This window comes from Brienomyrus brachyistius, chromosome 12 (genome assembly GCF_023856365.1).
Source record: "Brienomyrus brachyistius isolate T26 chromosome 12, BBRACH_0.4, whole genome shotgun sequence".
Lineage (NCBI taxonomy): Eukaryota > Metazoa > Chordata > Actinopteri > Osteoglossiformes > Mormyridae > Brienomyrus > Brienomyrus brachyistius.
Genome location: NC_064544.1, coordinates 21,305,854 through 21,331,466, shown reverse-complemented (window position 1 = coordinate 21,331,466; position 25,613 = coordinate 21,305,854). Strand labels below are relative to the sequence as shown.

The 25,613-nt window shown below is 44.6% G+C and overlaps 2 protein-coding genes and 1 non-coding gene across 3 annotated transcripts in view; 2 read left to right on the top strand and 1 right to left on the bottom strand.

Moving 5' to 3' along the window:
* polr1a (RNA polymerase I subunit A) overlaps positions 1 to 11,145 on the bottom strand; it is a 35,695-nt gene extending 24,550 nt beyond the window's left edge. The window contains exons 1-11 of the mRNA XM_048971850.1: positions 10,940 to 11,145; positions 10,314 to 10,518; positions 9,494 to 9,643; positions 9,085 to 9,192; positions 8,899 to 8,984; positions 8,570 to 8,664; positions 7,642 to 7,728; positions 3,680 to 3,788; positions 3,402 to 3,540; positions 2,093 to 2,266; positions 1,752 to 1,874 (exon numbers count right to left, since the gene is read on the bottom strand). Coding sequence (XP_048827807.1) covers positions 1,752 to 1,874; positions 2,093 to 2,266; positions 3,402 to 3,540; positions 3,680 to 3,788; positions 7,642 to 7,728; positions 8,570 to 8,664; positions 8,899 to 8,984; positions 9,085 to 9,192; positions 9,494 to 9,643; positions 10,314 to 10,518; positions 10,940 to 11,016 — 1,353 coding nt within the window. The 5' untranslated portion in view covers positions 11,017 to 11,145. The remainder of the gene's footprint in view (positions 1 to 1,751; positions 1,875 to 2,092; positions 2,267 to 3,401; positions 3,541 to 3,679; positions 3,789 to 7,641; positions 7,729 to 8,569; positions 8,665 to 8,898; positions 8,985 to 9,084; positions 9,193 to 9,493; positions 9,644 to 10,313; positions 10,519 to 10,939) is intronic.
* Positions 11,146 to 11,320: 175 nt separating this feature from the next.
* ptcd3 (pentatricopeptide repeat domain 3) lies at positions 11,321 to 24,763 on the top strand. Its single transcript, XM_048971857.1, has 24 exons — positions 11,321 to 11,450; positions 11,652 to 11,701; positions 11,926 to 11,965; positions 12,049 to 12,094; positions 12,196 to 12,264; positions 12,566 to 12,670; positions 14,572 to 14,695; positions 15,284 to 15,396; positions 15,604 to 15,665; positions 15,786 to 15,873; positions 16,900 to 16,960; positions 17,372 to 17,454; positions 17,541 to 17,685; positions 20,038 to 20,088; positions 20,287 to 20,391; positions 20,574 to 20,602; positions 20,680 to 20,786; positions 21,407 to 21,485; positions 22,380 to 22,470; positions 22,572 to 22,660; positions 22,741 to 22,889; positions 23,466 to 23,507; positions 23,757 to 23,915; positions 24,611 to 24,763. Exons 1-24 carry the CDS (start codon positions 11,362 to 11,364, stop codon positions 24,654 to 24,656), a joined length of 2,022 nt encoding a protein of 673 aa, XP_048827814.1. The 5' UTR covers positions 11,321 to 11,361; the 3' UTR covers positions 24,657 to 24,763.
* On the top strand, positions 21,152 to 21,290 carry LOC125705537 (small nucleolar RNA SNORD94). The gene has a single exon (XR_007381650.1). It is a non-coding gene; the product is annotated as a small nucleolar RNA SNORD94 (small nucleolar RNA).
* Positions 24,764 to 25,613: the final 850 nt, after the last annotated feature.

Sequence of the window (25,613 nt, the reverse complement as noted above, 5' to 3'; positions counted from 1 at the left end):
TGACCAAACAAAGACGACTTTTGGCATTTTTTTGTTTTTTGATTGAAGTCACAGATTTTTATAAAATTGAATTTCCCCTTATGGGGACTGAAAAATGGTCCCCAATGTCAAAATAACAGGTTTTTAATCACACTGTGGGGTCATTTGGTCCCCAAAATGTAATACAGTATCTCACAAAAGTGAGTACACCCCTCACATTTTTGTAAATATTTTATTATATCTTTTCAAGGGACAACGCTAAAGATATGAAACTGATAGAATGTAATCAGTGTACAGCTTGTATAATGGTGTAAAGTTGATGTCCCCTCAAAATAACTCAACACACAGCCATTAATGTCTGAACTGCTGGCAGCAAAAGTGAGTACACCCCTAAATGAAAATGCCCAAATTGTGCCCAATTAGCCCTTTTCCCTTCCCGTTGTCATGTCACTCGTTAGTGTTACAAGGTCTCAGGTGTCCTTGGGGAGCAGATGTGTTAAATTTGGTGTTATCGCTCTCACACTCTCATACTGGTCACTAGACGTTTAACATGGCACCTCATGGCAAAGAATTCTCTGAGGATCTGAAAGAAAGACTTATTGCTCTATACAAAGATGGCCCAGGCTATAAGAAGACTGCTAACACCCTGAAACTTAGCTGCAACACGGTGGCTAAGACCATACATCGGTTTAAAAGGACAGGTTCCACTCAGAACAGGCCCCGCCATGGTAGACCAAAGAAGCTGAGTGCACGTGCTCAGCGTCATGACCATAGGTTGGCTTTTGAAAATAGACGTGTGAGTGCTGCCAGCATTGCTGCAGAGGTTGAAGGGATGGGGAGCCAGCCTGTCAGTGCTCAAACCATATGCCGCACACTGCATCAAATTGGTCTGCATGGCTGTCGTCCCAGAAGAAAGCCTCTTCTAAAGATGGTGCACAAGAAAGCCCGCAAACAGTTTGCTGAAGACAAGCAGACTAAGGACATGGAATACTGGAACCACATCTTGTGGTCTGATGAGACCAAGATAAACTTATTTGGTTCAGATGGTGTCAAGCGTGTGTGGCGGCGACCAGGTGAGGAGTACAAAGACAGATGTGTCTTGCCTGTGTCTGGACTGGCCAAGCATGTCTCCAGACCTAAACCCTATTGAGCATCTGTGGGGCATCCTCAAACGGAAGGTGGAGAAGCGCAAGGTGTCTAACATCCACCAGCTTCGTGTCGTGATCAAGGACGAGTGGAAGAGGATTCCCATGGCCACCTGTGAAGCTCTAGTGAACTCCATGCCCAACAGAGTTAAGGCAGTGCTGGAAAATAATGGTGGCCACACAAAATATTGACACTGGGCACAATTTGGGCATTTTCATTTAGGGGTGTACTCACTTTTGCTGCCAGCAGTTCAGACATTAATGGCTGTGTGTTGAGTTATTTTGAGGGGACATCAACTTTACACCATTATACAAGCTGTACACTGATTACTTTACATTCTATCAGAGTTTCATATCTTTAGCGTTGTCCCTTGAAAAGATATAATAAAATATTTACAAAAATGTGAGGGGTGTACTCACTTTTGTGAGATACTGTATATACCTGGACCCCTGCCCCCGTCCCCAGACACACACACACACACACACACACACACACACACACACACACACACACACACACACACACACACACACACACACGTGAAACAAAACAGGCCAGAAGAGAATAAGATGGCCACTTTCCCCCACACTGGCTCACACAGCGAAGTTAAGGTCCCAGACTCGTACCATGGGTATTCCGATCTCATTGGTGCCAATGTACATGTCAGGGCAAATGACAGAGCGGGCAGCATAATCCACACGCTTGCCCATCATGTGCTTCCGGAAAAGACCGTCCTTTTTCTCCAAGATCTGAGGGGCAAAGAAATTAGCTTCGTCAATGCAACGGAAAGGGCAAGTTTTTAAAAATAAATAAATACTAACTCCAGGACTCAGTTGTAATTCAGGAATAACAGTTTAACATGATGCAGAGGTGCAGGTTAATTAATTGACAGTTTAAAAATGTATTAAAAAGGAACTAATGAAGTTAGCTATGCCATTAAAAGAAGGAGAGAAGGGGTTGAGAAGACCTGACGGATTCCAGGAAATTTCTCAGTTATCAGCTTGTCCATGTCACTGTCGAACACAATGTTGACGTGACTCTGTAAGCGGATCCACATGTTGTACAGCTTATCGGTGAGGGTCACCCCCGGAACACCCGCCAGGAAGCTCTGATCAGACTTATTCACTTCTGCTTCTTCAGACTGAGACACATTTAGAAGAAACTTTTGTCAAAACAGCTATATTAACAGCTACAATGACACATTACTCTGCTTATGAATTTTTTATGCATGCATCATGCAGGTGTGCTGAATGTTTCATGAATGCATTATGAATGTATTATGAAGGTGCACTGAATGTTCTATGAACACATACGGCCACAGAAAAAAATTGAGAGAGCACTCTATATTTTTAAACAAATCTACATTTTTAAATCTCGGCTTAATCATGATTCTGCTGACAGACGGCTGTGCTGAGCAGCTGGTTACTTCCAGGTTCATAATTTCTAAGACAGCAGTGCAGAAGAATAGGAGAAGCAGGAACCACTGGCAAAGACCAGAAACCAGCCAGGCAGAGGGCTGAAGCCACTTTCTAATGCCAGAGATGATCATTATTTTATCTGACAGTCTCTTGAAGTGACCTTCAAAAGGAATGGGAAGCATTAAGTGCAGGTGTGAAGTGCACTGCTAGCATAGTTTGAATCAGGCTCCTAGTAGCAGGACTGAAGTCCCATAAAGCCAGGAAGAACCAGGCTGCAGTTTGCAAAAAAATACAGTTTTCAAAGACACACAGAAATGAGTGAAACAAAAAAAAATTGTACTATGGTCTCCCGCAGCTGTATATGCAGGTGCACTGAATATCGCATGAATGCATTATGCGGGTACACTGAATGTTCTAAGAACGCATTATGCATGTGGGATGAATGTTCTACAAATGCATAATGAATGCATTACGACTATTATGAAAGTGTACTGAATGTTCTAAGAATGTATTAGGCAGAAGCAGTTAATATAAAGCGTTACCCTTACTCTGGCAATCATGTTCCTAAATCATCTGACACTTGTATTATGTACAATCCAAAACAAGAAATTGAGCAATTAAGTTTAAGTAAAGCAAACTAGATTAGTAGTGGCACTGAAAGTGCACAGCTCATTCCGTGAAAGGAACACGTACCGCAGCTCTGCTAGATAAGCTTTTTGGAAACACTGCACTATGTACATACAATCAAGCAACAAGTTAAGATTCAACCAAGTAAGCAATTTCTGGGTTTCCTGTGCAACAAGAAGCACGATTATTCAGATTGGCGAGATGTTAACAGAGAAGAATGAAATGGTTGACCTCCAGTTGTCGGGCCTTATCATTGGCCATAAGAGCCAGCAGCTTCTGGATGACCACGCTGTCCTTCATCACAGCCTGCATATTGACTGTTTGTCCATTGGTGAACATCTGGTCCCCCAGGCAATTGACTGGCCGATATCTAAGAAAACGAGAAGCACAACCTATAAGCTAAGGACTGCATAATGATCTACTTATAAACTAGATTCTTTAAATATTTCTTCAACCACATTTGAGTAAAACAAACTGCCAAGAATTCACATGGCAAGTCTAAACTGTACCTCGACGGGGGCACCACCATCAGCTCCAGAAAGAAGATCTCCTGGCTGATGTCTGCATTGGAGCCCTCAGAGACGTCCAGTCCTGAGAAGAGGTGCTTCAGGAAGAAGCCTGAAACACCAATTATCGTCATCATTTCAATGAACAATTGGCACAGCAGGTCTTCAGTGTACAATAGCCAGCGAACAAGGTTACTTTACAGGTTAACATCATGTCTGCTTCCAGAACACAAATGGTTTCCTCTATATTCTTATGGTGCTTTCGACCTCACCAGGCCCCATACATTAGTTACTTCAAGAAAGTAAGTAAAGTATGGTACTTCAGGGTGTTGATTCTCCACTGGTGTAAAAACTGGTACTGCCGCTGACTGAAGTCACAACACGAGGCGTGGTATTTTGTACTGAATTCGAAAAATGGATGTAGTATTGTAAAGGGCTGGACAATGGGTGATATTAATACCAACGTTGCATATTATGGCAAGACAGCTGGTTTGAAATCATACTGTCTAGACATTACAGAGCAGGGGATTTAAGTTTCACCATAACATTTTTGCTTTGTTATTGGAAAGAAAACTTAGTAAGCATTGCAATTTTACCGTTCCTTTTCAGGATTAACTAGTATGTCGTATATTTAAAAATCAGTTTAAAGTTCCCTCTGCTGCTTTCTCATGAGCGCTGCATGATTCTCTGAGACAATCATTAACATTTTCATCCTTGCACTCCTAGATGGGTTTATAAGAAATTTATGTTGAACTCCTCCTTTGTTTTACAAATACCCAATATTTATTACAACAAAATCACATCACAATATTTGAATATATATGACCAATATCGTGCAGCCCTAGCATTTTATAGCAAATATTTTTTTTATTCATCTTCACGCCATCCCGATCTTCTTCTGGTTCGCAATGAAAGCCTGGGTCTCTCTCTTTGCTGTCGCATACATTATTAATTCTTTTTCATTGCATTTATTGTCATTTTCTGAGTTCATAACTTTTTTCAAGGCGACGTTTCTATCATCTTTCAAAAGCACCACAAATCTACAAAGAACCAAAGTATGGACCAAAAAACATTCTCCAGCTAGTTTGGTACTTTAGCTACTCAAACTGTGGGTATTGGTTCTCGACTGGAAGTCAATGGAAAAGGGAAAGAACCAAAAAAAAAAAAAACACAATACTAAAACTACTGTTCCTGCTGCAGTGGATAAGTGCTCTTGGTTGTACTCATCTAGAATAACACTCCCTCAGAGTTATACTCTTGAAAGAACCCAAAATCAGAACGTTGTTACTTTTGACAGAATTCTTCCACATTTTTCTCAAGACTCACATTTACTATGGCAATGGCAAAGCAATCGCGCAGCTATGAATGCGCGTTACGTCCTTATTACGTCCTTGCTGCAGAAGCTTTGGCCCCCTGCCAGATGCCCAGCAAAACAGAAGCCACCCTGAGTGCACAGATGGGTCACATTCAAGATTCTTGTCCCATTAACATCCAAAGTACATGCAGCTAATGTTAGTCATGGGAAAGGTAAGGAGTCCAGAGAGAGTTCACATTACATAGTGATTTAATCATATTTGGCCAGCCAATCAGATCGCCTCTAGTAATGAAATTGCTGTTCTTACATGAAATGAGCGAGAATTTCTGAGAACCTTTAAAATTTATGTTGATTACATCAAACCCATATTCATGGGAGGAGCTTGATGTTTGCACTTGGTGGGGCGAAGAGGAAAAAAGCATCTTGCTTACCCTATATGTCATCATACGCATCTTTTTTTAAATCTGCCCGTTTGTTACCAACAAGTGCTAACAGAGAACACGATCATAACCTCACACCAACAATGTACTGAGCTTTGCTGGTCAAAAAAACAACTTACCAACTAACAAAACAAGCAGCCGCTAAGCCCTCTCAAGCCGCCCCCTAAAACTCTGCCTATAGCTGAAAATGTTACCACCACCTTATGGCCATTGTGATTACGTCAATTCCCACAGCACAAAGGTGTCCGTTTCCAGGTACGTATAGCGTTTGCATTTGATTAAATCTGAAAGTTACACCACAGTGTCCTCTATCAAAGTTCTGGATCTTTGTTGTCAGTATCTACACTGAGGACAGCCAGCTTTAGTCTACAGCCAGACCAAAAAATATATTAACAGCTACAATGGGACCATTCAGATTTGATGAGCGATTAGCCACTCCGGTATTGGCCCAGCACATGTATGCAATATAAAGTTGTACTGCAACCATTTTTAATTGTGCTTTTTTTAAAAAAATAATCTAATACATTTAGAATGTAACCTTACAGCTATCTGTAATTAGGCTGTAGAGCATCTTAAATCAGCTGTCTAAGTAGGGGTGGGTGGTGTCTAATTTTGCTACTATAATACTGCTCAAGTCCACGTTTAACCAAGAGATCTTAAAATGCACATAATACAAGACACAACAGAAAACGGAAATAAGCGCTGAACGCAGGAACAGACATCTGTCGATAATTATCGGATATCAGTCGGCTTTGGACAGAATGCATTATTCATGCTGAAATATCACATCAACCAAATGTTAGACTCACACCCCCCCCCCCCCTCATGTTTTACATTTCTGGTAACTAGCTCCTCCTAGTGGGCATTCAGCATTATAAGCTAGTACTTATTACTGTTTTAATTTAGTTCATTTCTAAAACATACGTTTGAAATTTGTGCACGAGTGGACCTCAAAAAAGGTGGGACCCCATGGGCTGCCAGTTGCTCATCCCTGATCTACAAATTTTAAAAATAAAATAACATTTGGTTCCTGAAGCTTGTCCCGGTGCAACTCAGGCACGTTTTCTGCATTAATGCACATCACTGTCAATAAGCAAGTTTTACTCATCCACCCTCCAACCAATATCCAGTACAGGGCTGTGGGGGGTCTGAGGCTACCAAGGGGACAAGGCAGGGGACGCCCTATGCGGGATGCCAGTCTGTCACAGGGCCCACAGACACATATAAAAAGCAATTTTTAGAGATGCCAATCACCCAAAGCATGTCTTTGCAAAGTTTTACTCATAAATCAAAATAATTGCACTATGCAGAATACCTCCCATTGGCCTTACATGTAACACTAAATTAGGTATTACCCATCTATCCACTTTATATACCCACTTGTCATGTGCAAGGCCATGGGGTGTGGAGCCTGACATTAGCTATTATCTAGAGCAGGGGTGGCTAATCTTGTATGCAAAGGGCCGGTGTGTGTGCGGGTTGTCGCCGCCACTCCCTAATTAGATTATTAATCAGAGGACTGATTGGCTGAAGAGTCCTCACACCTGGGTTTGAACAGCTGACCTAAAGGTTATCCTAAAAACCCACAGAGACAATGGTCCTTTGGATAAGATTGACCACCCCTGATCTAGAATCTCTCCACAATAAAATCAAGCAATATAAAGTTTATATAAAGCTGCCCTCTACAGTATGGTAAAGGAATTACAGTTATTGATTACAGTCTAACCCAGACCTGGGAAAAGCCATTTATATTAATTTCGCAGCTGCTTTTATCCAAAATAAGATACAACAAAGAAAGCAGGGTCAGTCAGTCCCTAAGAAATTTTGGGTTACTGGTCCTGCTCAAGTGCCCAACAGTAAAATCACTCCAGCAATCCTCAGATTTAAACAGATGACCTTCTGATCACATCCCCAGAGTTCTATCCCTAGGAACCACACACTGTTCCTGGAACTATTACTACTAGAACACGCAACCATTAAAATCACAGAAAAAAATGCAGCCCAGTGAATATTAGCATTTGCACCGTCTATCCCAACCCTGGCATGGATTCGGTCCTGTGTAAATATACCACCCAGAAAACAGACTACAGGAGGGCATCAGCACCCAAGTGACGCGTCACCATGCACCACTGTCTCTCCTCCACATCACCTGGTGCATCTCGGCTCAGTCCCCTCCCCATGACCTGCTCTTTGGGGCCGGCGGCTCTCACCTTCATTCTTCCAGAGACCGGCCACGTGCTCCTTGGCCGTGCTCGGCGTCAGGTAGCCTCTCTTCCCAAGCTGAGATCCATCGACGACTGGTAAAGGAGACAGCATCAGTGAGGCCCAAATCATGCCTCCCGCTCAGCTCTTCCTGGAGCTCAGAAACACCCTGCCATCTCCATCACGCCTTGGGAGATACCTTCACCACATAATCACTAGTGAAGGAGTCAGCAGCAATGCGGAGACCTAACAGTGTTATACAACTTGAAATGTACAACACTACCAAATATTCTTGTAGTCTTGGAAAACTCAACAGCCAAAGCATGGAATGAGGTTCACTATGCAAGAAAATGACTGACAGTGATACAATTCACCAGCGGTACAAACTCTATGCTCAAACGCTTCAAGTATCAGAAAAACTGAAATACAATGGCAATTAAGTCGGCATGAGAAAGACGCAACATCAAATGACTATAGTGGTACCAATGGCGCTTTTCCACTGCCATACTGGAGCCGAACCACGAAGAGACACTGTTCCCCTGTAAATCATGCACGCCATATCCAAGCCGTACCCCACACTGACATGGCCCTGCGTAGTAGCCAAAAGTGTAACCATGCACATCGCTCCGAAACAGCAGTTTTGGATGCGCGCGGCGATGGGGTGACGGCGGTTTTGGTGCGCGTGGCGATGGGGTGACGGCGGTTTTGGTGCGCGTGGCGATGGGGTGACGGCGGTTTTGGTGCATTTGGTTTTACGTCACTGCCCTCCAAACCAGTCAGCCCCTTCACTGAGCCGCCCCTACTACAGTGGAAAACCGCAGCAAGCTGGAACTGCACGGTAACTAGTCTCCCTTCACATTACGGCTCAGTTCCCATATGCCAGTGGAAAAGCACCATAAGATAACCAAAATCAGGACATAAGATCCCAGCTGTTACCGTTTCCTTTCTCCTCAGTTTCCTTGATCTTTGATGCGGGCAGAGTAACAATTAGCTTGCTGTTGTGTTCCTTGCGTACTTGCGGTCGGCCAGCCCTGTTTATTACAAATCGGCATCAGTCTTTCACAAGTGTAGCCAACAGCACAAGTTTCATTAAAGGTTTTGTTCTTCATGAAACTTCATGAAAAACACAGATCAACAATAACTTCAAACTGACAAACCTAGCAGCAGCATTCACCAGCAATACAACCTGCATAGCTATGACTGGTTAACAGAAATCATAAGGGTTACTCACAGGGAAAGGTCAGCCACTCGAATAGTGCACTTACTTGCAGTTTGGACACTTCCTAGGCATCATATTTTCCCTCCAAAACGTTTGAACGAGCTGATTTTTACACTGACAGACACGCTTGACCTGAAAACCCCCCCAAAAATGCATTTAACTCAAGACAGAGGATTTGGAATCTAAAGAGCATTGATGACGAGGCAAAGACTCCTGTCCTGTTGGAACTGACCGGGACAGCGGACTCTCTGTCCTTCCATTTCCTGAGAAAGGCGACAGTATAGTCCTCCAGCACCTCCTGGATCTCTACACCCGTGGCCTTCACATTCCCCTCCAAGTACTGCAAAGCATCAAGGTGGCAAAGCCGCTCCGGTCATCAGCAGACCCTGTCCCCAAACTATACGATCATATTCACTAAATGACAACTTCAGTACAACCTTATTACACTTGATATCCCTATATGAATACCAGAAAGATCAGCTGCTGAGATACAAGGCATGTCGATTTTATTACTTATCATTCAGCATTATACGCTGTGCCTTTTGCGGCCTGGATTCAATACATGTGTAAAAATTAAAACAACAAGCACAGAAAAGGCCATCGGAGGGCAGCAGCGAGCCATAGGGATGATGCATACTGACCCGATTGAGCTCTGCCTCTAGCTCATAAACGGCTTCGAGGGCCCCCACCTCCAGCACCCGCAGCTGCTGGAGTAAGAGGTGGATGGCAGAACGGGGGCAGCTCAGCATCTGGCATCTCATGCAGGAGCCACGAATCAGCAGGTAGAGTTTCTGATATTGGGACACAGATCGTTTGACACTTGATGGTATCACGCAAATTCCACATATATGGACATTTATCTGAGTCTTGGGAAACTTAATGCTGAATACATGCCATTAAAAAGTTCAGACTACAAAGAACACCATTGCTCTTTCTCCACCTAATCCACTTCTACAATAAAAAATCCACAAAGTGCAAACAAAAAAGATCCATCTATGTACCATTCATATTGTAAAATCGTGACAATATTTATTACGAGAGTTATAATTTATATATTCTTTGTTTATAATTTTGCTCGGTTTTTTTTTTCAAACAAAGAAAGGAGTAAAAATGAAAACAACTATTCCGCAAGTCACTGTAATAAATTAACAATGCAATGAAATTTCAACAATACAACAAACTTCTTCAAAAAGGTTGATTCCTGATTAATTCATTGTTCACTAAGACCAAAGGATGTAGTGCGATCCAGCTTTACCAAACCGGCCTACCATTAATACCGGCTTCTTAGCAATCTTCTGTAAAAACACTTCTGTAAAAAAAAGTCTGAATGAGGAAATATAACACGGCGGAGGCTGATATCAGCGATTTGCGGACTCCTGTGAATCGCTACTAGTACCGCCATCCATCAGAAGTTCTGCCAGGTTCTCAGAAGCATCCTTTACCCGAGTGGTGGTCACTTACATCAAAGAGGAGCGGGTTGTAGACAGGGAGCGGCAGTTCTATGTGTCCGAGGTGTCCGGGGCAGTTGTTAAAGCCCTGCATGCAGGTGGTGCAAACTTCTTTGGTGTCGGACGGCCCAAGCGAGAGGTCGTACAGGCCATTAGACGCAGGGTTTCCAACATTGTCCAGAAATCTCGGGTTAGTTATCGCCTTCACACTCAACTTCCTAAGACAAGAAGGAAAGCTTAGTGACTTTTAGGTGAGCTGAGGCAAGGATGAAACACGGAGTGAGATCCGATACGTGGATTGAGGGTTAAATCAACGCACAAACAAGCGATCTACTTGGCCTGGTTCACTAAGAATATATTAATAACGATTCCACTTTTGTTTGCTGTTCAGTGTTTTTAATTATACTAAAGCCAATATGAGTCTCTGAGTTTCCGAGAACTAGTTAAACGAGGTAGTTTCCAACAGAAATGCATACTCATTGCACAAAAGGTAGTTTATATAACTCGATTAATTTCATTTGCGATTTTAAAAAATGTCGCGTGTTTCTGACATCGTATCAGGATTTTCGTTATCCAAGTACGCCCCACAGCCAAACTTAGCTTGTAATTTTGGTTAGCAATTCGGCCAACACTGCTCACCTTATTTCTTCAGACGAGTACATGCCAAATGACACGCCTTCAAGGCGCCTCCACGGTACGTCTTTGCCAACTAGCATCTTGACAAAAATGATAGTTATGAATACAAGAGTAAATAAACGAAGTAAAAAGATGTATGCTAGTTAACCCATGTACACATGGTGCCAGGCACTAGCGATCCAACACATGTGGTGCACAGTGAAAGCACCGACTATACCATTACGTACGTAGGGGTGGACGCCCGCACTGTGCTTTTTGTTCGCTGGAATAAAACATCAGTAAATGTATCTCTGTTTATATAAATGCATTTATAATTTTACTTTTTTTCATTAAATCTCGAAACTTTGTTTGAGATCATAATGTAAAAAAAATAATCATCTATTAAAAAATGACTGATTCCTTCCCAGCATGCAGTTGGGGGAAATATGGCGGCTCTCTGTGGTGGTGTCGTGGGGTCGAGTTTTTGTAAGAACCATCGGCTTTTCCGATTGTTACACAAAAGCTGTATTGGGAGGTATGCTTTTGAAGTGAAACTCACTTTCGTATGTTATTTCATTTATTATTTGGCTTTTTGTTTGAAAACTAATAATCTGCGTGACATTGAATAGCCCTTATGCTAACGTTGATTTTCCATAAAGAAATGTTTGGGTGCTTTAATTACATATATCGACAACTCTGGGGCTAAATTATCGATATGATGTTTTATTTCTGATAGGTTAGGATGCAACCATGTTGCGGCTCAGCACACTGATCCCTCTGAAACTGGTAGGTATCTGTCTGCATTTGGGGTTTAACGTTAAGCGGTCATAACAGCATTTATTCCCCTAGGCTGAGATCTGGACGTGTTTTTTATATTTTGTGTGAAGCTGATCTCATTGATACCAGTATGTCGCTTCTGCCTGCAATCAGCATGACGTCTCAGCTTTTATTACATGTAAAAACTTGGTGTTGACTTTTTGCGATGTCAAGCAGCGTTTGTGTTTTCACAGGCTCTGCTCAAGAGATTACAATTCCACGAAAGAAAATATGGTAGGGCATTTAAAATGCTTAAAAATTGGTAACATCTGCATATATTTGACACATTTAAATCCGTTCCGCATTCTCAATTACAGGAATGAAGTGGCTGTACTCCAGGCTCTAGCATCCACAGTTAACAGGGTACTCTAGGGTTTCTGCTTACTCTGGTAATTGTTCACCGTACAGTTCTGTGTCTTTTCTTTTAAAGCATTTTAAAACTTTTTTTCCTCGTCCATCTTCAGGATCCGACGGGATCACATTACAGATTTCAGGACGATGCCTTTCTCATCCCAAAGACATCCTCCGAATTCGTATGTATCAGTGTCCCCTTCATGTGATCACAGTATTAGTTCCTGTTCGTTACATACTTTGTATGAATCACAATACTGTTGGTTGACCTTTGCAGACGTTTTGCCTAACCTTTTTGGATTCCAGAATGATGGGTGGATATTAAATGCAAGGAAAAATAACTGTGAGAGCAAAATTAAAATACTTTAAGCCTGACTGAAGTATGATACCATTTTTTTTAGCAAAGGAGATTGTGGCCTCTTTTGAGAGCAGTGTGCTTGTGTGCATAGTAACTATTTTGTGTGCGTTGTTTGATCTCCACAGAAGCTGTTCTCCTTGTCACAGGAGGCAGGGAAGAATGCTGCAGAATATGTTGTCAACACTTACCCCAAGTACTTCACAAAGGACTATGCTGAGCCTCACATACCTGTGAGTTTGCATTGCGCTGTTAATGAGACATTGCAGGGATGCGTGTGACGGGCTCCCTGCAACGCCCCGCGGCGCGTGACGGGCTCCCTGCAACGCCCCGCGGCGCGTGACGGGCTCCCTGCAACGCCCCGCGGCGCGTGACGGGCTCCCTGCAACGCCCCGCGGCGCGTGACGGGCTCCCTGCAACGCCCCGCGGCGCGTGACGGGCTCCCTGCAACGCCGACCAGTAATTAGGGGCTGGGATATACTTGACTTGACGAGTATGCAACACAAGAAGCGTACTCACTGTACCAAGAGTATCTGGCTGCAGATCGATGGGCGAACTCCGCTAGGAGGATCTCCACTGTGGTTCCAGGAACTCCACTCCTGACCCAGACATGACGCTGCTGAAGAGAACTCAGTAGGCTGGATTATTAAAGTTAGTTCCCGATGTTGCACTACCGTCATATCCAGTACTACTGTGGAGGTCTTCTGATTCAGAGCCTCCTTCATAGAGAATAGTACGATATCCTAGTGGAGATGATGATGATTATATCCTATTATAATACATTATTATATTTTTATCCAGTGGCTAGTGTGCCAACCCTGCAACCAAACTGCTTACAGGGCAGGATGTAGGTTAACATTATACCCAGGATGAAGCACTTGCAGGTTAAGGGCCTTGAACAAGGGCCCAACGGAGTAGGGTTACTGTTGGTATTCACAGGATTCAATCCAGCAATCTTCTGATTGCCAGTCCAGCTCTCTAGTTTCAGAGTCACCATATATACTAAATATAATAATATTTAATATAAATTTATATGCACAAACACCCACACACATATATATACGGATAATAATTATAATATTATTATATGATTATAATAATACTATAATGATTATTAAGAATAATAATATTGTATACTTCACGTCCTTTCCTAGTTTGCACAATGTCATGTCCAGGCCGGAAGTGGAGGTCATGTGATTTCCGACCCCACAGTGATGGTCATCCTAGCGGAGGTGCACCAGTGTTCTACAACCAGACCCTTCTTACATATTTACGTATGTCTGGAAGATTAAAGGTCATGTCCACCAGGGGGCAGTGCAAGAAAACCATCTTGGTTGGTTTCTTCGTTTCTGGTCTCACTTGTTTATATGAGGTTGTAACATGAATTAGATGCACTATATTGCCAAAAGTATTAAGGTACCTCCCTTTACTCACACATGAACTTTAATGCCATCCCATTCTTAATACATAGGCTTTAATATGTATTTGGCCCATCCATTGCAGCTACAACTCTTCTGGGAAGCCTGTCCACAAAGTTTAGGAATGTGTTTATGGGATTTTTTGACCATTCTTTCAGGAGAGCGTTTGTGAGGTTAGGCACTGATGTCGGACGAGAAGGTTAAGAACATGAAATTGTCCAAAATGGCTTTGAATGCTGCAGCATTAAGAGTTCCTTTCACAACAACTAGGGGGCCCAGCCCAACCCATGCAAAACAACCCCACACCACAATCCCCCCTCCTCCAAACTTTACACTTGCACAATGCAGTCAGGCAAATACAATTCTGCCCTGAGTTGCATGACGGCCTCCCCGTGACACCCCTCAGTGCATAGCAGCCTCCTCCTCATGCCCTGAGTTGCATAACGGCCTCCCTGTGACGCCCCTCAGTGCGTAGCAGCCTCCTCCTCATGCCCCGAGTTGCATAACGGCCTCCCTGTGACGCCCTTCAGTGCGTAGCAGCCTCCTCCTCATGCCCCGAGTTGCATAACGGCCTCCCTGTGACGCCCCTCAGTGCGTAGCAGCCTCCTCCTCATGCCCCGAGCTCCATAACGGCCTCCCTGTGACGCCCCTCAGTGCGTAGCAGCCTCCTCCTCATGCCCTGAGTTGCATAACAGCCTCCCTGTGACGCCCCTCAGTGCCTCATGCCGGACACTCTGAAGCCCCAGATGAATGATGTCAGCGAAGTGGCCCTGAAGGAGCTCATCCAGCTGAGGAAAGTCCGCCAGGCGGTGGCCATGTTCGACCAGCTGCTGCAGGCTGGTAAGCCACACTGATCCTCTCGTATGCAGTCTGACCAACCGTGGAGGAGTGGCAGAGTATTAAGTGATATAAAGACCCCCGAGATGATAAAGACCCGTCACATCCAGGCTGGGAGGGAGCAAAAATATGTTCTGTCTAGTGGTCCCTGAGGACGAGTTTCTGAAGCAGGGAAGAGACTTTATCCCTGGAATTTAGTGTAAAACATAGCAGCAAAGGAAAATAATGTTTGTAAAAATTTCTGTTTAACCGAAGAATAAAGTTGAGTAAATTTTAATCTGTTCTGTTAATTTTCTAAACTGCCCTTTTCTGCAGCAATTTCTAACTTTTAATATTGAAGCGAATGTAATCTACTTCAATCTAAGGGGTGTTTATATTCCTTAATACTCCCTGTAATCTGGATCTAATTCATAGTGACAGTGCATGGCTGCCATAGAAACCAGTGTGGAAAACGAGCTTTAATTTGTAATTTTTTTGTATTCAGGCTGCAGTAATATATCGGGATGATTTTCCGGTGCAGCTTCAGTTTAACGTCCGTTTTGTAGTCTCTCCCCGCTCTGCTCTGACCAGGGTTTCTAAACCGTGTCGCAGGCACTGCGGTTTCCCTGGAAATGACCAATGACCTCCTGGATCTTATCTGCTTCTACGGGGACCAGGATCCACAGCAAGAAGAAACGCCTGATCAGGAAAAGAGTGAGGATGGGGTGAGGATGTTCAGCATGACTGTGAACGTGCAGTTTATTTCAGAAGATTTTCACTTCCTGTTCCGTGCATTTGGACTTGATTTTTGAGGTCTCTCTTTTTATATAAGGCTTTATTAACTGCAGAAAGACCTCTTTGTTTGATAATTAATGACAGATTAAGACTGCAGTGCTCCTCGGTGATTCTTGTGCTGTGGTTGCTTTTCAAAGGAGGAGCAGGAATTGCCCCCAAAATTGAAGCGTGGGAGGTCAAGGAAAGTGGAAGTGTGGAGGTGAGTGTCCAGGACTCCGGCAGGCCCTTGCTTAATGGGGGGGCAGCTAGCGATTACCTAATTCCGACAGTTCTGTGCTGTTTCCAGATGCTGATTTGATATTTTTTGTTTTTCTTAAAGGAAAGACAACAACGCGGAGAGGATATTTAATCTGATGCCTGAGCGCAGTGAGCGCTCGTACAGTGCTCTGATCAGGGGCATGGTCAAGGTGAGCGCTGAGCGCCTCGTACTCAGCGTCTCTCCCTCCTTTCCTTAAAGCTGGCCATGTACTTCAAACAACATGCAGCAAAATGAAATCGAACACATTGGTGAGAACAATCTGGCACATACTTAAAACGACGCCACTACCTTGTTTGGTCTGTATGCCACGACCCTAGATGGCACAGCAAACCCACATACAGAGTGCAAATAAACATACTGCGACGAGTGCGTGAGTCATTTTAATAAAGATGACAGCTCTTTTAAAACGGACGTTTTACACATTACACATTAATTTACGGTACTGCAAAAGAGTGTGATGCAAAGCATGCCAGTAACTGCATAGTTAGTCCTGCTGACCAACCCCAGGGCGTCATATTTAGTATGTCAGCCAATCATAGATCAGAGCAAACAAAAATGTTTGCCTCGGGGATACTGCACAGGCGGTGTCCCGAAAACAACATTGTTTCCTTTGATTTAGTCTGAATTACAGACACTCCTCATTTAACGACTGAGTTCCGTTCCTTCCGACTATGTCATTAAGCGGACTGGTCGATTTAGTGAGGAACCGCATCTTGCCAGTATTTCAGGCATACTGTACTGGTAGTGGGTTTGTGCCAGTCGTCTTTAGGTGGTATTTTAATGTCACCTTTGCACCATTTATAACACTTTTATTATATTTATAAATTATTATACAGTAGTGTACTGTAACTGTACTTTAAATCGGAGGAAATCAGCTGTTATATCACTTAGGTTTGCATATTGTAAACACAGGTAATCGTTATTTACTTATTGTAGACAAAATAGACTTGGAGATTGCGATCGGTAGGGTAGTGAAAACAGAACAGCCGCAGAAACGAGATTGATACTGAGAAAGGGCGATGCTGAGACGCTACACTGCTGTTTCCACGACCAAAGTTCCAGTACAGCGTACAATACCGACTGGTCGGAGAGCTGGTCGGAAATGCAGGCGGTCGTTAAACCAGAAAGTAGTGAAGTGAGGAGTGTCCTTACCCTCTTCTCTGTGAATCTGCAGTATGGCGCCCAAACGAAGGCGTTTGAGCTGTACACCGACATGCTAAACAACCGTATGTCTGGTAAGTTGGTGCCATGGCTATTGGAGCACGTAGACCTAACAGCGAGTCCCAGCTTATGTAGATAATAACTGTACGTCAGGTTAGCTGTTCAGCTTAGTTTCTTTTTCGCCTTGACTTCAACATACCTGTTTTTAAACATTGCAGTAATCATAGATTTATTAAATATTTTTAATAGAGCAAAGATGTTTGCACAAGTAATACCAGAGGAAGGTGAAGCTGGTTCTGAAGTCTGACTTTAAATGTTAAGCTTCATTCAGTGAACAGTCTGATCCAACCTGACTCAGAGCTCAATGGGAATGAGGCATAATAGATACCAAGTCTCCGGGGCAGGGGGTGTCTGTGTGACGCAGTGCCATCTGCTGGCTGAAAGCTAAACTCAATTAATGTGACTGTATGATCTTTTCCTTTTAGTCGACGTGCACACCTTCAACGCGCTCATCACTGCCGCCCCAGAGGTCAGACAGAAATACAATGAGAAGTGGGAGCTGATCGTGGTGAGTGCCGAGCCTGAGTGTGGTGTCCGTGCGCAGACCCGAGAGGCGGTTCTGTGGGTGTGACTCCCATCTCCCCGGATCTGCAGGAGATCCTGAAGCAGATGAAGGAGCAGGGCATGAGGCCCAACCTGCTGACGTTCAACGCCGTGCTGAGGAGCTCACTCCGGTGCGGCCCTGCTGGCCGCATGCAGGCACTGCAGACGCTCAGCGAGATGAAGGCCGTGGGAATCGGTCAGTACCAGGGCAGCGGGTCCTTTCTCAGATCAGAAAAGAAATATATCATTTTAACTTGTGAATTGGGGAGATACCAAGCAAACTGGAAGGTAAAATAAGATAAAGACGTGTTATGCGTGTAACAGAATCCTGTGATTTACATTTACTGGCCCTTGCATACTCTTAAGTTCTTCCTTTAATAGTTGTTTAGTTGTAAAGACGTTTGTGCAGCCCCTGCTTCAAACTGCTTACACTTGTATCTGGCCATTCATTGTAAGCTCAGCCTAGCTGCACTTGTGCCTAGGTGACTCCATGACAGCATGTATAGTTGCAAGAAAAAGTATTTGAACCCTTTGGAATTGCCTTTTTTTCGTTAATTGGTTAGAAAATAAGATCTGATCTTATTTAAATTAGAATAATGTACATAATCTGTTCTAACTAATAACACAAAGTATTGTAATGTTATTGTATGTACTGAACAAATCGTTCAAACATTCAGTGATTCCCTGGGCTGATGAACCCAGAATAAGCTGAATAGAGTCAGGTGTTAAAACTGGAGTCCAGTCAGTGAAATGAGACTGTTGGTGTGACTTTGAGATTCTCTTACTTATAACAAACACTCAAACGTTTTCAGTTTGCTTTTCACACGAACCATCTGCTGATATGAACCATGCCTCACAAAAGAAGAGAACTCAGAAGACCTACGATCAAGATGTGTTGATTTGCATAAAGCTGGAAAGGGTTACAAAGGGTTACAAACTTGCCTCAGAGTTTTCATATTCATCAGACAGTCTACAAATGGAGACAGTTCAGTACTGAGGCTAGTCTCCCTAGATGTGGCGGCCAGCAATGTAGAATATTCAATGAGGTAAAAAGCTTGAAGGAATCATTAACATTTCTATTCGTCAGTCTACCAAACACAATATATCATATATACCAAACACAATATATCATACTCCACACTGCTATTGGGAGAATGTTCTCTGCACTGATGAAACTAAGGATGAAATGTTTGGGTAGAGCATGCGGTTCTATATAAGGAGTAAAAACAGCACTGCATACGAACAGGAAAACATCCCAACGGTGAAGTACTGCAGAGGGAGCATCCTGATTGTGGGCTGCTTTGCTGCCTCAGGGCCTGGACAGCTTGCCATCATCAAGGGGAAGATAAACTCCGAGGACTGTAAGGGTTTCCTGCAGGATAATATCAGAGTGGCTGTCTGGCAGCTGAAGCTCAGTAGGAGTTGAGTGATGCTGCAGGATAATGACCCTAAACATTGAAGTAAATCTACAACAAAGCACCTTCAGAAAACACAATCTGTCTATTCAGAACCAAGACCTTAAAGCGAAAGATGCTGTGGGCTGATGCCGAGAGAGCCGTTTACACCAGGCATCCTAAGAATGTGGCAGAGCTGAAGCAGTTCTGTAAGGATTCACGGTCCAAAATTGCACCTCGATGTTCTTGCAAGTCTGATCCACTGCTACCCGAAGCTCTCGTTTGAGGTTATTGCTGCCAAAGGAGGTTCGACGAGTTGCAAGAACAATGCAATGATTTGTGTGTTGTTAGAATAGATTGTGTTTGTTCATTATTGTAATTTAGTTCAAGATCAGGTCACGTTGTATTATTGCATAAAAATGGGTTCACATACGTTTTCTTGTAACTGTTTGCATTGTGCTTTTTACCTTGTGCATTAGTTTGGATAAAAGCATCTGTAAATGTCAATGTCTCTAGGATCAATCTACCATTGGGGAGGACAGATGTAGTCAGGTGACATGGGAATTGAGAGGTTAAAAGGGGCTTTTTTGGGGGACTGTGACGTGACAGAAACAGACCATGGATGGATTCAAGGAAGGAATGTATCTGATTGTAGGAAGTGGACCAACATTCTGGGATTCCAGACTCCCCATCTGGTCCTGAAAAGAGCGTAAAGGCTTTACGAGCCATTAATCCATGGTCACCTGACATAACCCACCCCCATTTTATTCGCTGTCCTATAAGATCTCTCTTAAACACCCTGCTTGAGAGCTGGAGTCGCCCCTGCATTGGTCTTGTGCTTTGGTGCCACAGTGGCTTAATAAACCATCCAGAAAAACCAAGTGGAAGGTGGCTGACCTAGAAATGGCTGGCTTAAGTAACCCATTTCCGCTGCGTTTTTACTTACTGGTCTCCACAGACCACACACTCTGGCTCTAGCAGGGCTGCTATGATTGGGAGTGGAATCTTGAAAGATTCAGGGGGCCTGATGTGGTCTGGGGCCTGGAACATTCCAGCAACGATTATCTTTCATTTAAATATGGAGCCCCGGGTGAGCCTTTGGAAATGCTAGTTCACCGCACATTTTTGAGTCAAATCTCCTCTCTGTCCTGCAGAGCCCAGCTTGGCTTCATATTACCACATCCTGGCAGCTTTCTACAGGACAGGTATGTTACGCCGTTAATGTTCACAAAGGCTTGCCTGAGGAAATGTAGCAGAAATAAGGACCCTGAAGCTGGGTGGCTGAAGCTGTGCACCGCTGTGCATGCTGTTCCGGACCTTCAAAGAAAAGCCTTTGGGATGTTCATGGGAAACCCAAGTTCTCCACCCTCGCAGCTAGTCTGTTGTGCCTCCTCTTTCTGCAGTGTTTGGACCCTCGGCCTCGTTTAGTAACGTGTCATCCGACATTCTTCACAAAGTCATGGACGAGGTTTCTGGAAGGTCTTTTATAGCCCGTGATCCAGATGATGGTGAGATCCTTCAGCATAAGTCATTTATTGTTAAAAAAAATTAAACCACAGTATAAATATGTGGTATATGTGTATAATTGCTGTGTGGGTGTCAGTATATACATAATTATCCATATTTAAACGGTGTGCCAATAATTTTGAGGCCTGCCTTGCCCTTATTAAAGACTCTCTTTTGTTTGCAGTTCACTTCTTTAACTACGGCATGAGAATCGTGAGTATCCCTGACACTTGTGCTCAGAGTCATGCGTAGTGGGTGGCAGTGTGGTGATGCCGCTGTTCCGCTTGCAGTGCTGCTCTCTGAAGGACCTGGGCCTGGCCTACAGGCTCCAACAGCTCCTGGGGGTTGGAGACAACTGGCGCTTTCTGGGCAGCCCTTCCCAGGAGGCTCACTATTAGTGAGTGTCCCCTGTTGTGCTGAAAGCCTGTGGTCTGCCGGCATGTTTACTCACATCGGGACGTCATCGTTGTGTTTTTGAAATGACTCTCCCCAAACAGATGGATGTAGATTTATGCATGGATACTTTTAGCACATGTATCGCTAAGAAATTTTAGCCGTGTATTTAAGAAAAATAACTTAGAGGCTGTAGTGAAGGCCGGGGTGATCCTTTCTGTGGTTTCTGGCCACAGTTCTTCCGCCCCCTGCTGGTGGTGTGAGCCGCCTGCATTATAATAGTCGACGTTGGCTGTGATGGCTGAGTTGTGCATTAGCTCTCAGCCCTGATGGTGCATACAGGGAGCGGCGTATACATACGTTGGCTGGGAGACAGTGATGAAATGGCGCAGGGGTACGGACCTCAGCCAGTAATGGGGGCTGAGTGCCGGCAGCCTTGCCCAGTCCGGACTCGCGTGTGGCGGCCCGATTGGCGGCACCGGTACGAAAAGGCCAGAATCTGAGTCTCCTCGAACATGGGTGGCACATTTTGTTTAGGTGTGGGGTAGGGGGTTCCTGCATGTTCCGGGGGTCATCATCCCCACCTCCCCCCTCCCTCTCACCCTCTCTTCCATCCCGGTGCAGCGGCCGCTTCTTCCACCTGATCTGCATGATGGAGAGCGTGGACACAGTGCTGCTCTGGTACCGGGACCTGGTCCCCTCGGTGAGTCGGCATCGCCGCACGCCGACCGCCCCAAATGGCATCAGCCAGACATTCGGCTGCCCTCTCAATGAGGGATCCGATCCCGATCCGAATGCCGCATTCGGCAAAGCGCAAATAGTGGGGTGTTGAGAGTGTTTGTTTTCGGGAAGAAGAAAATAACCCGTCAAACAGCCGGTGTTGCTCATTACCGTGAGCGGGTGGGAATTCTTTCCCCGCCTGAGCTGCTCAGCATTATTAACATACAATGTAGGCAATCGGAGTGCATTGCTACTTTAATAGACCAGCTCAGCATACACATTATAGCGTTACTTGGTTTTTTTGTTTCCCTGTTATACCTGCAGTGCGTGAAGCGGAGTGTGTCTGACTGGAAGGTGGAGATTAGCCTCCATTTGCTCTGGGAACGTAGTTACTATTAATTTTTATTTCGGTTGTATTATAGTGGAAAAATGACACACAGGACTGTAATGAGAAGGCTGTAACTTTCAGTTTATAATTATATGATTAAATATAAAACTTCTGGCTTTCCGCCAGATCTGTCAGGGGTTAAAGGTCACTGTGTGGCATTTGGTACTGTGTGGCATATATAAGGATTTTTTTTTTGTTTGTTTATATTCTGTCTGTTAGGGTATTTATGGTTGTATATATTTATGCTGGGTAAAACCATAAACCAGAATTACATTTCCATGTTCATAATTATTATAATAGTTTTTGCGAAGAACACAATATCATGAAATGTTCTAAAATTCGACGTTTAATAAACTAAACAGCATTGTTACACCTATTTCCACATTTATTTGAAGACAAATGCAAATAATTTTGCTGCCTCAACAAATACAGTTAGAAATGCAAACACTGAGCTCGTTGCCCATCCCTGATCTCACTGTTTCCACCCAGTTATTCTACCCCAATTCGGGTGCGATGAGAGACGTCTTACAAGCACTGGACACCGATAACAGGCTGGACCTCATTCCGGAGATTTGGAAAGGTGAGTTTGAACAGTAACATTTGTGCTACCGGCGATGAACTTTTTCATGCGGCCTTGTGCTCCCTCGGCTGTATGCTCACCCTAATATCCCCCCCCCACAGACATCAAGCAGCTGGGGCTGGCAAACAAGGCCAGTGATCTGGTGGAGGAGGTGCTGTTACTGATGGCGAGGGATAAGCACAGCCCAGAGGTGGGGGGCGGTTTCCGGGGGGTACGGCAGGTTGGAGGAGACTCTCTTCTTGCTCACAGATGCTCGTCTGCTGCCTCCAGGTGCATGAGGCCTTCGCTGAGTGTGCGCTGCAGGTGAAGGCAATCTACGGGAGTGGTCAGCAGGGCCAGGTGACCCTGGACTGGACCGCCAGCGCGCTGGGGAACATCGCCAGCATCCTGCTGGCTGCTGGAAGAACAAAGCAAGCCTGGTGAGACAGGGCAGGGGGCCTGCTGGCCAATGAGCTGAAAGCAGGCCTCCTGAGAAACTGGGTGTGGCATTGGTGACCAATGAGCTGAAAGCAGGCCTTCTGAGAGACCGGGTGTAGCGGTGCTGATCAATGAGCTGAGAGCAGGCCTTCTGAGAGACCGGGTGTAGCGGTGCTGACCAATGAGCTGAGAGCAGGCCTTCTGAGAGACCGGGTGTAGCGGTGCTGACCAATGAGCTGAGAGCAGGCCTTCTGAGAGACCGGGTGTAGCGGTGCTGACCAATGAGCTGAAAGCAGGCCTTCTGAGAGACCGGGTGTAGCGGTGCTGACCAATGAGCTGAAAGCAGGCCTTCTGAGAGACCGGGTGTAGCGGTGCTGACCAATGAGCTGAAAGCAGGCCTTCTGAGAGACCGGGTGTAGCGGTGCTGACCAATGAGCTGAAAGCAGGCCTTCTGAGAGACCGGGTGTAGCGGTGCTGATCAATGAGCTGAGAGGTCCCTCTGCTGTCCTGCATGTGATGGATGGATGGATGGATGGACGGATGTCCAAGCCTTTCTGATTCTCTTTCGCTTTGTCTAGGGACATGCTGCCCCTCTTCAAAGCCAACAACAGGGTGCCGGGGTAAGTACAGCCTGTTTTAATGGATAAATCTAAAGATTTCTGCACCAATCTGCATGACATCAGAATGTTGTATTAATGAGCCTCAGCTAATTAGATGATTAAATGGAGGTAATGTGAATTACTTCTAATATGTACATTGATAGTTTGAAGAATTATTGTGGCTCAGTATATCTGTAAGCGTGGTGTAATCAGTCTGTCTGATTGTCGTAATGCTGTGATGGATGTGTTTGACGCACTCTGCCATTCCAGAGAAAAGCTTCTGGATGACTTTCTGAGCTCAGCAATGCTCTGCGGAGATCCCCAGCAGGCAGTGAGCCTCGTGCAGCTCTCAGCCAGCTTCAGCCTCCCAGCTACAGCCCGACTCGCCCAGAGGGTACAGCAGGAGTGTGAGCTCAGTGAGGAGCACAAGTAAGACTGAAGGCCCCGCCTCAGCATTCGGGAGGGCAGTGACCTCTTTACCAAAGGCCCCACCTTAGCAATTTGGTGGGTGGGCGGCGGTCTCCTTGCCAAAGGCCCCGCCTTAGCAATTTGGTGGGTGGGCGGCGGTCTCCTTGCCAAAGGCCCCGCCTTAGCAATTTGGTGGGTGGGCGGCGGTCTCCTTGCCAAAGGCCCCGCCTCCGCAGTAGGGCAGTCTAATTTCAGCTGACATAAGCCTTTTAGTTTTCTAGAATTACATTTCTGAACAAATTACTTGATGCAATTCCCCAAATTGGGGATATGATCCATGCCATAACTACAGGATAAAATATCATTTTCCCCTGATTATTTAAACGAATTGGAGCATATTGGTCGAAATATGGAACACCCTTCGCCATTAATCTAGCCAAGAGTTTTCTAAACCGATTTCTGTGGTAATTTTATGAAGGTAATAGCAGTAAACTTTAGCACTAATGGCAAGAACGGCCATGCGACATGTTTCCTGTAATGTAAGTTAATAGGGGACTCATCGGCTAATGCCGTGTGCTGTAATGTGAGCTTCACTCCGCACGGCTGTTGTAGGTATTCCAGCTCAATTTACCTTTTACCATGTCAATAATGTGACTCCAGGCTGTCGCGGTGCTTTGGGGTCTGCATTCTGAATGTGGTCTCTCTCTCCCCTCCAGGAGACTCCTGGCAGAGTTAGAATCTCTACGTGATGACACACACTGAGCATCTTTGGCTTTTCCTGTTCTCTATTATGACGGTCATTCATTTTTTCCTTTGTTCTTGTGCTTTTAAGTTAATAAGATATAATAAATCATGCCTCCCTCCTCCTCTGTCAGTTGTTTTGATTTCTTGGGAAGGGGGGGGGGGCATTTTGTGTCCAGCTGACTCAAAGGTAATGTCCTTAAAGCAGATTCTATATTCCAGGGCAGCTTAGAAAAGAGCATCAGGGTCAGTCAGTGAAATGAAAAGGGTGAAATCATTCTGCCGGCCGCAGTATTTGACCCAACAACCTTTCATGCAGAACAGCAGCCTATCGTAATTTCTTGAAACGTTTTTGCTGAGGAGCATTTTCCTTTTTAAAAGGAGTTTCCCAGTCCTACTTGGTGATATCTGGGTGTGTGTACCTCGTACGACTACAGCACGGCAGAAGCAGCCTCTGCAGGTTGGTCTTCCTGTAGTATCTAAGGTGCTTTTAGCAGGAGGTTCAGACCAGACAGGTGACTGTTATGTCACCATACTTGGCAGTTAGCTCATAATTATGATGCAGTCTTATTTTTGTTTTATTTGACATATTTGCTTTCAGTTTGCAAACGATTATCTTAGGTTTTGTTATTCAGACACACACATTGCCTTATGCTTGGTTTATAACGCTTCCTATATTGTGTGTGCAGTTGTAATAAATTCCAGGACAAATAAAACAAATTGTTTCCCGGCTGTACCAAAAATGTACCAAATCATGAACAGAAGATACTCATATGCACAGAATTGTTCATTCACGGTAGCGCTGTGCCAGGCTTGCCCGTTAATCCCGTAACAAAATTGAGCCGTGTGCAAATATGAGTAACAAATGTGGCCAATATATTTACAGTACCCTACATTTAAGTTCATATTTTAAAATGGATGCCCCACCCACTCCTGTACCCAGTCGTTGGTGGGTACAGGTGACGAACAGAGAGGGGA

What these genes read in the sequence shown, in the direction of transcription:
- ptcd3 (XM_048971857.1), top strand. Translation starts at nt 11,362, where the DNA reads ATGGCGGCTCTCTGTGGTGGTGTCGTGGGGTCGAGTTTTTGTAAGAAC. An exon ending in GCTAAACAACCGTATGTCTG is followed by an intron (nt 16,961 to 17,371) that starts GTAAGTTGGTGC and finishes TTTTCCTTTTAG; the next exon opens with TCGACGTGCACACCTTCAAC. An exon ending in CATTCCGGAGATTTGGAAAG is followed by an intron (nt 22,471 to 22,571) that starts GTGAGTTTGAAC and finishes CCCCCCCCACAG; the next exon opens with ACATCAAGCAGCTGGGGCTG.